Here is a 12,141-nt window from a genome sequence, read left to right as displayed (position 1 = left end):
AAAATAAATTCTAGCACTTTTAATTAAAGCGGGAATCTTTCTCCTATTAAAACATAATGTCTCTTCTAATTGAAAAAATAGATTTTTAAAATTTCATTAAAAATAATTTGTTATAAAATTAAAATGGATTAACCATTAAAACGGTAGTCTCAATTTTCTTAAAACAATCTACATGTTTTCAAAAGAGTCGTGCATATGCACAGGCCTACAAACTAGTATTTATTGTATTTACTATTATTTTGAAATTTTTGAAATTTTCGTGAAAAACTATAAATTAGTTAATAAAATGGACGAAAATCATCGATAAAATATCAAAATTTTCGTGAAAAGTGACGTCATCACTTCAAAAACTTGCAAATAGAAAGTGTAAAGTTTGAAATGTTTCTATGCCCACGGAAAACGAAAAATTTCACAAAAATTTTCAAAATTTTGTTCCTTGCTTTGAAGTTTAAGTAATAAGACTTCATTCGCATGTGTATATGTGCAACCCTTTAGAGGCCCGAGTCCCGAGGCCTCCAATATCCACCAGAATGGCAAACACACCTCATGCATGCGCTAAACCAAGACCAGAATATACATATTGTAAACATCTTGCCGCACATGATATACCAGACCCTCCAAATTCGAATAAATATCACTGATAAGTCATTAAAATATCTCAATGCATAATATATCGATAACTTGACAAAATTCAGAAACAAAAACAACAAAAATGTCACTGAACTGGTAGAAAATATATAGATATTCATATATATCAAAAACATCTGTAGCCAAAGGAGCACAGGGTAGATGCAGCCTATTCAATTCGCTTCAAAATACCCTTCCTCAACTCTCAATGAATTAATGATATTACAACTTTACAAATTACAAGTACGCCCAAATGTGTACAAAAGTAATAAGGAAAAATGCCCAGACATATCATGCAAACATATAAATCCAACTCCCAAGCCCCATCTTTCTTGCATCCTTCTATGTTCTTAGGGGTATTACCAACAGGAATATGTAAAATCACTTTTAAGTTGAAAATCACTCATTCCTCTCCAATTACTATCACTAGTAGTAACTGGGATCCGAAGTTCAAATGCATAGGAGTTTGAAAATTTTATAAGATTGCATTTGATTCGTGGATGTATGTACACACGATATGACTATATGCGCCAATCAATGCCTAAGAGCCTCTCAAGTTTCAATCTGGCTCCTCGTATGTAGATGTGTAAATTCATTCCAATGCAGGTGATGCTCTATATTTCCATTTAAAACAATTTTATATGACGCAAGTAGTTTTATTTTTCCTTTTAATAAGTTACATAATTTTACAAATATCAAGTCTTTTTCATTGATAAATTCAACCACTTCGAGCAGACACACAAGTCTAATTCCTACACTAGTCCCTCACACAGTAAATAGACACATATTGAAGTACTACAACAGAATCACACTAAGCTGTCAACCCAAAATAGGATCATAATACAAAACCTCAAGTTCCAGGGTCCAGATAATCCCTGACACCACTAATAAATCCAACACCCAAGCCCCATCTTTCAACAACACACCTACAACAAAGCCAATGAACTTCAGTCGCTTTTATCATGTTTGGCTTCAACACCTTCAGCTTCTTCTTGAACAACTAGCTGCATCGCCAAAACCCATTACTAATGAAGATCAACACTATACCATTCAACTCATTAGCAGAGTCATGAGTCACTATGATGATTACTACAGAGTCAAAACACATGCAGCTAAAAACGACGTCTTCTCCATGTTCAGTGCTTCTTGGCTAACTTCCCTTGAACAATCACTTAACTGGATTGCTGGGTGGAGACCCACTACGATTTTCCACCTAGTATATACTGAGTCAAGTGCATGTTTTGAAGCTAGACTTTTGGATCTTCTTCAAGGAAATAGAACTGGAGATCTTGGTGATTTATCACCAGCTCAACTCGCTCGAGTTAGTGAGTTACAATGTGAGACCGTAAGGAAAGAAAATGAGATTACTACTGAGTTAGGTTCGTGGCAAGAGAGTGCATGTGATATCGTGTCATTGTTACTTGATCAAGAACCTGAGGTCGAACGGTTGGTGAAAGTTTTAGAGAAAGCTGATGATCTGCGACTGAAAACTATAAAGAGTGTTGTTGAAGTTTTGACTCCACAACAAGCCGTTGAGTTTTTAATTGCTGCTGCTGAATTGCAATTTGGTGTTCGTGGATGGGGTCTGGCCATAGATCAACGGCGTGGAAACACCTGATGATGATAGTTTGACGGTTCTGAGAAAATGTAGCTTCTTTTTTAAGTATCATGAATAAGTGGTGTTTTTCTTGTGTCTGTTGATCTGATGGTAGCGGAAGTGAGAGCAAGTTACTATCAAAGGCTGTGGTGCTTTTCGTTTCATGGTTATGGTTGTGTCAGAAGTGAGAACTTCGCATGAACATGCAAGGGTAACACTTGTAAGTCGGGGGTTGAATAAGGTGACACGTATCATCTGTGTAATACCAGTGGCATTAGTGAAGGACGAGTTTATTCTAGTCCTGTTTTCATTAGTTTGAAAATGCCTCGCAGTCTGTAATTTTCTTCCAGACAGAATCACATCAAGAATCTATTCAATTAGAATACTAATGGCATCCATGTTGAAAACTTTTGACTACAACTAATCAATAATAGGATGGATGAAGACGATTAGACGAAGTATCACTTGTCAAAATTGGGTTTCCACTGTTCCCGATTCCATTATACCGATTGTACCTACTTGCATTGTCACACCTCGACACACAGCAAATTAGAAATAAACTTCCAAAAAGTGTCGGTGTCCGAGTACTGACATCTGCGACACACCAACTATGAGATAAAACTTTAACGAGTCTCTCCACAGAGAGCAACAAGAAATTACACCTTCCATAACCTAGAAAATACTATAAAATGAACATAGAAAGAAGAGAAGAATTTGGTGTCAGTTCGTTCAGGACTATTCCAAACAATAGTTGGAGATATAGCCTAAAGTTACAGCCTTACACTCAATTAAGATGCATTGGAGTGTTAAAGCAGCATGGGAGCAGCTCCAGACTAAAGCAGCCTGGGATCTACATCCCCATTCCCTAGTACATCGAGTGTATGACACTATACCTAAACTATAAAACAACTAACTCTACCCAAAGGAGTTAAAAATAAGTAGGAATGGCAGGGCACCCTTTTTCAAGAGGACCGAGCGACAATATAATACCTACTACAGATTTGTTCACTAAAGTAGTATGATAAAAGGAGTGGATCTATAACTCCTTATCAACTACCTGTAACATCTTTCCTATTCTAAGGGACGATATATAGCTTCAGACATTGTTTCGTTGATTCTTATTAACATTGTCTTTTTCAAGATAAATAACAAGCCTAATTGTTTGTATACCCATATGATTGAAATATGTGAGCATCTTCAATAGCTTTTGATACTTAGGATGCATGTTAAAATGCTTTGGAAAATCACAGTAATCTTCTAAAACCTTCTCCAAATATTTGCGGTTTCCTCCAAGGACGCCAACCTGCATATAGAAGATGTGATTCTATGTTCTAGAGCTACTCTATAAGATGATTCTACGTTCTACAGGTACCAACTCAATAAGACTTAAAAGGAGATACCTTCCGCATCCAGAATGTTCTATACCTTCCGCATCCAGAATGAATAATAGAATCTCAAAATGCACTAGACAAATTTGCTTCATTTTCAAACATTTTTGAATCTTAAATCACAAACCTCGATAAAATTATAAGAAATTCAGCAAAAGATTCATACATATATTGATATTTCTATATATTCATGGCATAATTAGCTTATAAAGAACACATATTTCATCATCGAAGTACATAAATTTACATTACCGGGTGGATTGGAACCTTCCTTCAAAGCGGTGACTTAGAACTGAAGCAACTATCTCTTCCAAATCTTGTCAAGCTCCTACCGCTTTTGGAGTCCCTACCATTGGGCTTGCACCACGGTAGTAATGGCACGAAAGAGTTTCATCAATTGTGCTTGAAGACTTAGCCATGCTTCTAACAAACTTCGGCGGCCGGAGAAAAGAGTTCTGACACTTGGACTAGCACTATCTCCACGAAATGGGTGAAGGCAATGGAGGTTTCAAACATCTTAGACCTCTCCCTCGTTTTACGAAAGCGGCTTCCCCTAGACAAGGAGTGAGCCTTGACATCTCTAGGAGACGGATATGCAATACTGAATTGAGGCCCTCTACTACCTCCAATACCAACCGGTGTATCCTCCCTGTTCGATCTCAAAGGTGTCCCTTCAATCTCTCCCCATGTAATAAATCGGTGACTCATCAACACCAAGTGCGAGAGACGGCGTCTTTACATAGTTATACCCATTATCCGCCTTCTTCCCGGACTCAACATAAAACAGATTCGAGTTTTCCTCATATCTTCCAAATCATACTTCCTAGTTTTCTCCGCTTCTCTTTCCATCTAATGAAAAAAACACCGGAGTTCCTCCCCGACGAGGAGTATACATCAACTGCAATAGTATCCTCTTCCTTCGGTCTAGAATCCACCGACTTTCCATGAAACCTAGTATTCGTCCTCTGAATCTCCTTAGTCAAACCCTTAATCCTCTCCGCCTTCTCTTCTTCCGTCAACGCCACTTCACCATTATCCACCGGATTATACATAAACAAATTCTTCACCAGATATTTCCACCCTCCAATGTACTCAACGGCTGATCCGAAGTCCCGTACCCATCCGTAACACGTTCTTTCTTAATATCTTCCAACAATTTCACTTCCACTTTCTCCCCTTCTATTAAAAACCCATACCTCTCTCTCTTCTTCCTATTAACCTTTTCTAATATCTTACTAAAACTATCATTATCTTCACTAGTATACCTTCTACAAAACTTATCTAGACTATACGACCCAACAATGGAATCAACATGCCCATCACCATCACCACCACCACCAACAACAACATTATTTCCCTCAACAACTTGCGGAGTTTTATCGAAATCGAAAGGAGTAGTCAACAAATTAACATAATTAGACTGGGTACCTGGCGTCTTGGAATGGGCTTCAGCATTGGTACGTAAAGTTTTGCCACCACGACGTTCAAGAATCTTTAATTGGGAAGCTACTTGAAGAGCAAAACATTCTCAATCATAATAAAATAATTATGATAAACACTACTTATAATACAAAACTATATTTGTCGAGACATTCCCCCTACATGTAATACAAACATGTTTTAGGGTTATTAGTTCAATGCATATGCATCAAGTTTCTGATTTTCCATTAATTATTATTTGTCTTTTTCAATGTAGTACATTCCATCCAAGATGATTTCTCATTAATTATTCTTTGAGGTTAGTTCAATGCAATAATTGCATCAAGTTTCCAATTTTCCATTAATTATTATTTAAGGTTAGTTCAGTGCAATTGCATCCACTTTATGATTTTCCATTTGTTATTCATTAAGGTTAATTCAATACAGTTGCATTTCATCTTTGTGTGTCACCATTCTGGTTTACTTTCGTTCGTTTTTGTCTACGACACGTTTGGGTTAGACCAGAACCGACTTGAATTGAATCTGGATCTCAAAAGATTTTTATGATTACCAACGGGGCTGTTTATCCTCAAATTTGGAGGACCAATCCCATAAACAGCCTCCAACGTAGCTCTTAAATGGGCCCAAATTTATAATCCAGAATAACTAACTTCATTTCCATCATTCCATGTTACCTAAGTTTATTTTGGAGAATTTTGACTTAATCCCCCAAAGTTTGGTAGTGTTATGACTAAACCCCCCATTTTTAAAATAGTTTGAGTTTGCCTCCCGCTCCATCAATTTTGTGTGTAACAGACGTTGATATTTTAGCTATTGACCATTTTACTCTTATGAAATAGACGTTGCATTGCCCCCCACATTAACACGTTAAACCCAGCTTTGTGAAAACCCTCCAAAGGTTGCCATTATTTAATCCTTGCACTCTCTCTCTCGTATTTTACATATTGGCCATATTTTATTCCTTTCGTATAAATCTCATCTCCTCCTCGACCCTTTAGTCTGAAATCAACACAAATCTCCTCTCATTTTTATGGGCGGTGGCACTTGCGAGGTTAGCAACACAAATCAACCATCTCAGGTTCTATTCTCACACTTAATCTTCTTCCTGACCTTCTTCTTTTTTTTCTTCGTTGACTGTTTACTTAAACATTGGGGGGTTTATGCAAATAGCATATTGACGTTTGAAATTGAAGAAGAAGACATCATGAATATGGTAACACCTCCTGACTTCTACTGTGATTATCAACAAGAAAATCGTCTTGGTTCATGCATACTCACTCTTGTTGAGCATACCATCTATGTTGTACAACCTCTTCATCAACCAGAAGCCCAGTCTTCTTCTTCTCCCAAAAGATGGATAATTAAAGTGAAAGAAACAAGGCCCAATGTATTTCAGTTCCTCGAGCCACTTTCTGGATGCCCAATTAAAGTTCTACCCAACTCCTTTCCAAAGATGCTCAACACACTGGACTTCAAAATTTATGTTATAGGTAAAGAATATCATCTTGAGAAAGCGACCTGAACGCGGATGAGGGGTCGAAAAAGCAAAACAGTTCATGGATCATTTTGATGCTAGGAAGCATGTTTTTTCTCGAGTAGCAACCAGCAGTGATTTTGTAGTCATGGCAATACATTATAGTGGGAAATTGGTATTGTTCCAATCAGGTGATAATAATTGGAGTGTTATCGAATATCAAGAAGATAAGTTTTTTCTTGAGATTGTTGTGTTGGATTTCTTTGAGGGGATTATCTTGCTTTCTGTCACATGAGGAAGAGATCCCAGTAAGGAAGTTCAGTTTAATTTGTAGTCTGAGAGTGTTGTTAAGTTAGGAGAGAATAGGTGAAATTCTTTGAATCTTTGAGGGGGAGCAATGAAGTTGGGTGATTTGGGCTATAGGGAATCTGTTTATTTCCCTGGAGGTTCTACTCAGATCTGGATGCCGGATAGTTTCGCTGGATATCCAAGGAAGTGAAAGAACTGAGAAAATCAGAGACTTGTCCAGGTGCAAAGAGTCTCACACCCAAACTTCTAGTTCTACCCTATAAGCAAATTGTTTTCACTAGTAGAAAAAAGGCTTTTTGTGACTGTTTTAAAATGGTATTTGTGACTGTTCTGTTCGAAACGGTCACAAAAGGCAGAAAAGGGTTTTTGTGACTGTTTTAAAAAGTTTTTAGTGACGTGCGTTTTCGAAACGGTCACAAATGGTTTTTTTCTAAAGAAGGTGTATATGTGTGGAGAACTATTTGTGACTATTTCACTAAAATAGTTACGTATTATCCAACTTGTAAGTGACCGTTTGACCATTATATGACCTAAGTAGTTTTGGGTCCACGCCCACAACTCCACTAAAAACAAAAAACACGACACACCCACGTTCACTCAACTCCCGCTTCGTTCAAACTCTTCAAATTCTCTGAGTATACAGACACATGCACGAAAAAAAAAACACTTTCGCGAGCTTTCTTCAATTCAAACTCTCATAGGTATAGAACCAATAAAATAGAAAACACGTACTTCGCGACTCTATCTTCACTCTCTCAACCTAAATCAATTCCTCAGGACTCTCTCAACCTAAATCAATACCTCACGACTCTCTCAACCTAAATCAATACCTCACGACTCTCTCTTCACTCATTATCGATCTAAAATTTATTACCTCTCCAAAATTCAGTGCGGTAATTGAAGACGGACAAGGTTAGTTCTTTATCTCTCTTCGATTTTGAACTTGTTGCAGTAAAAAGTTTTGGGTTTTGAGTTCTATACCAATATTTTTTTTGGAACAGGGGAATTTCAATTGATTGTGATTAGGATTTCTACGTGTATCAAACAACAATACCCAGGTATGGTTTTTCATTTGATTTGATTTTTTTTTTACAATTTGTGTTTTATTCCTGATTTGAGGTGGTCGTTAGTGTTTTTTTCTGTTTATGAAAAGAAGGTTTACTTTAGGGGCTATACAGGGTTTCACAAATGGTTATCTAACATGATTTTTTGTTTTTTCATTTTAAACTAGACTATCTTTTTCAGTTAACTCTATTTTCGTATTTGCTCGTTTGTCGACGATAAGGACTTATCGTATTTTGTTTTGGTAGTCTGAGATGGACAAGTCATGGATGTCGAGAGATATATTTTCTACTGAATATGTAGAAGGCGTTAAACAGTTTCTTACATTTGCTTTTGATAATGCAAAACGTAAGAATTGTATACCCTATCCATGCATTGAATGTGGGAATATGTACGAATTTGATATAATGGAGGTGGGACATCATCTGAGAATGAAAAGGATTGAACAGACGTATTGCACATGGGTGTGGCATGGGGAAGATGCTCCAAAGGAGTCAGCATCGAGTAGGGAGTCAGAGGAAGGTTTTGATGAGGGTGGACTAGATGAGGCCGCAAACATCGCAAAAATGTTTAAGGCCACTCAGGAGACTTTCATGGGGAACCCTAAAAAATTTTGTGAACTGATTGAAGAAGCTGATTTACCTTTGTACGACGGGTGTAAAAAATACACCAAGTTATCATCTCTGGTTAAGCTTTTCAATGTGAAGGCAATGAGTGGGTGGTCTGGTAAAAGCTTCTCTATGGTGTTGGCTCTGTTTAAAGATATGCTCCCAGATTGCAATGAGCTGCCTTTGACCATGAGAGAGGCGAAGGAAACTTTGTCTGTTTTTGGAATAAAACATGAGAAGATTCACGCATGTCCCAATGATTGTATTATCTATAGAGGTTTAATAAACAAGGATAGAACTACTTGTCCTACATGTGGAGCGTCAAGGTATAAGGTGAAAAAGAATAATCCTGACCAAAATTATAGTGTTCCAGCAAAAGTACTATGGTATTTTCCAATAATCCCTAGACTTAAAAAAATGTTTCAATCTGTTGAAACGGCGAAGAATTTGGTATGGCTTGCGAATGAAAGAGAGGTAGTTGATGGTCAAATGAGTCACCCAGCTGATTCCCAAGCATGGAGACACGTCGATCAATCTTGGCTAGAGTTTGCAGCTGATTCGAGAAGTCTTCGGTTTACACTTTCAACCGATGGCTTCAATCCACACAGTTCTCTTAGCAGTAGGCATAATTGTTGGCCTATTATATTGGCGACTTACAACCTACCACCATGGCTGTGCATGAAGAGAAAGTTCTTAATGTTAACATTGTTGATATCAGGTCCGCACCAACCTGGTAACAACATTGATGTTTATCTTGCACCTTTGATTGAAGATCTTCAGTTGTTATGGCAGCCCGGTGTTGAGGCATATGATGCCTATAAGCAAGAATCCTTTATACTTAGGGCAGTGCTATTATGGACAATCAATGATTTTCCCGCCTTTGGAAACTTAGCTGGTTGTACTGTCAAGGGGTATCTTGCTTGTTCAGTATGCGGCGAAAATACAGATTCTATTAGATTGAAATACGGCAAGAAGAATGTATACCAAGCGCACATGAGATGGCTTCCAGAAAACCATCGGTACCGGAAGGAGAAAAGACAATTTAATGGTAAGCAAGAGATGCGATCAAGTCCAGAATCATTGAACGGGGTGCAAATCTTCTCAAAAGTTGAGCATTTCAAAAACTCATGGGGAAAGCCACCAGAAAGTGCTAGAAAGTCAAAAAAATCAAAGAAGGAGAAGGCGCGAATTAGGTCCAAAGATTCAAAGAAAAGAAAAAGGGGAAAGGAGCAAATAAGTTCTAAGGATACAGAAACACCAAAATGGAGGAAAAATGACGGTGTACACAAAAATCATGAGGAAGGTCGCTGGAAAAAGAGATCTATATTTTTTGAGTTGCCTTACTGGAGACATTTGCTTTTGAGACATAACTTGGATGTCATGCATATTGAGAAAAATGTGTGTGATAGCATCATTGGGACTTTGCTTAACATTCCATTGAAAACAAAGGATTCACTTCAAAGCCGACTTGACCTTGTAGAGATACACTTAAGGGAAGAACTAGCACCAGAGAAGAGAGGGACAAGATTCTACCTACCGCCAACATGTTATACATTATCTAGAGAAGAGAAAGAGGAAGTTTGTAACACACTGTTTGAACTGAAGGTCCCAGATGGATATTGTTCTAATTTCAAATCTTGTGTTTCAATGAAAGATTTGAAATTATATGGTCTTAAATCTCATGATTGCCACCGACTAATGCAACAACTTCTTCCTATGGCGATACGATCGGTGTTGCCAAAGCATGTGAGGTATACCATTATTCGGTTATGCTTCTTCTTTAATGCTCTTTGCACAAAAATAGTGGATGTATCGAAATTGGATAATATTCAGAAAGATTTGGTGGAAACTTTGTGTTTGTTAGAAAAGTTTTTCCCACCATCATTTTTCGACATCATGGTGCATTTGACAATTCATCTTGTAAGGGAGGTCGAGCTATGTGGTCTAGTTTTTTTCCGATGGATGTATCCTTTTGAGAGGTAGGTGAATGATTTTTTAATTTATTTATTAAATGTCTCACAATGCACATATCAAAGGTTTAAAGCTTTAAAAAACTTTCTAGGTACATGATGGTGTTAAAGGGATATGTTAGGAATCGAAACCGTCCAGAAGGATGTATGGCGGAGAATTATATTGCAGAAGAAGTTGTTGAGTTTTGTGCTGAATTCTTGAGTGAAGTAGATGCAATTAGAGTTCCTTCCACAAGAAACATGACAGACAATGATTTGGAAGATGGAGATACAATTTGCAGTAGAAGACCGATTGGGGGTTCGCATGTTGTTGAAGTTGATGAGAAGTCCTGGCAACAAGCACATCTTTATGTGTTGGAAAACATGAAAGAAGTTCAGCCTTATATCAAGTAAGTAGATAAACGCACAATAGTTCAATTTAACTAGATATTTATCTCCAACGTTTCCATAAGGGAGCTGGTAGTTAATACTTGTATTCTTTTAATTCTTAACATAAAAGGGAGCATATGGACTACCTAAGGCTTCAAAATCATCGCAAGGGTGTAAAATGGATAAAAGCTGAGCATAATCACACCTTTATTAATTGGCTTCGCCAAAAGGTATGTTTTGTTAACACTCCATTGTTACTTAAAAAATTAAAACACTGTTCTTAACATTGTTTGAGAACCAGGTTGAGGAAGAGCAAGACATACCAAATAACAAAGTCTCCGACACGTTGCAGTTTTTGGCCATGGGACCTAGTCTAGATGTGCTAACATATTCCGGATATGAAGTTAAGGGTTTTCGCTATCACACAAAGGACCGAGAAGCTAAACTAGTCAACCAAAACAGTGGAGTCAGTGTAGTGGCCTCAACAATGCAGATTTCTAGTGCCAAGGACAAGAATCCTGTAGTTTCGAATATGTGCTTTTATGGTGTGCTTATTGAAGTATGGGTGTTGGATTACTTGACCTTCGAGATTCCTACTTTCAAGTGTGATTGGGTTGACAGCAAGAGAGGCATTAAGGTTGATGAATTGGGTTTCACATCTGTGCAACTTGGTAAAGTTGGCCACAAGTCCAACCCTTTTATTTTAGCGTCCCAAGCCAAGCAAGTTTTTATGTGGACCCACCAACTAAATTTGGGATGGTCAGGTTGTCCTTGCAACTCCTGAAAGAGACTATTGCAATAAGAATGATGATGCTGGGTTCGATGATGATTCCATTACAGACAAGGCGCTGCCAACTATTGACTCCTTTGATTTAGCTAATGAATTGTCATTGCCTTATGCTCGTGAAAATTGTGAAGGGATTTGGGTCGAGCCCAAATGAGTTTTTCTTTAAGTTAAATAAGACTTCTTACTAGTCATTATGGGACTTTTCTTTTCTTTTTCTTTTTTTTTTTGTTGTTTTTTTTATCAGGTTTTAAGAATGCTTCAAGTTTTTGTGTTAAACTTATAGCTAAACTGAGATGACTAGTGCTGTTTGCATTTCTAAACAATTAAAGACCTTCTACTTGGTGGAAGCTTTATATATGGAAGTATATATATATATATATTGACAAAACTTGCAAAAACAAAAATGGTCTTTACAGGTATACTCATGGATCCAGAAGAACATTTGGAATCACAAGAGTATTCAGATTTTGAAGAGAATTCAGACTCGGAAGATGGCTCAGAAGAACATTC

General features: G+C 37.4%; 2 protein-coding genes and 1 pseudogene across 2 annotated transcripts; 2 read left to right on the top strand and 1 right to left on the bottom strand.

Moving 5' to 3' along the window:
• Nucleotides 1-1,312: 1,312 nt before the first annotated feature.
• LOC147478146 (protein DOG1-like 4) lies at nt 1,313-2,302 on the top strand. Its single transcript, XM_086583734.1, has one exon. It carries the CDS (start codon nt 1,568-1,570, stop codon nt 2,243-2,245), a length of 678 nt encoding a protein of 225 aa, XP_086439860.1. The 5' UTR covers nt 1,313-1,567; the 3' UTR covers nt 2,246-2,302.
• Nucleotides 2,303-3,811: 1,509 nt separating this feature from the next.
• On the bottom strand, nt 3,812-6,370 carry LOC147478145 (uncharacterized; annotated as a pseudogene).
• A 1,781-nt stretch (nt 6,371-8,151) lies between these two features.
• LOC147478144 (uncharacterized) lies at nt 8,152-11,928 on the top strand. Its single transcript, XM_086586178.1, has 6 exons — nt 8,152-10,484; nt 10,568-10,864; nt 10,975-11,074; nt 11,146-11,520; nt 11,609-11,756; nt 11,876-11,928. Exons 1-6 carry the CDS (start codon nt 8,152-8,154, stop codon nt 11,926-11,928), a joined length of 3,306 nt encoding a protein of 1,101 aa, XP_086442304.1.
• The last annotated feature ends 213 nt before the right edge of the window (nt 11,929-12,141 follow it).

The sequence above is a fragment of the Coptis chinensis genome, chromosome 9 (genome assembly GCF_015680905.1).
Source record: "Coptis chinensis isolate HL-2020 chromosome 9, ASM1568090v1, whole genome shotgun sequence".
Classification (NCBI taxonomy): domain Eukaryota; kingdom Viridiplantae; phylum Streptophyta; class Magnoliopsida; order Ranunculales; family Ranunculaceae; genus Coptis; species Coptis chinensis.
Note: the sequence above shows the minus strand (reverse complement) of the source record. Positions and strands in the feature narration are given on the sequence as shown.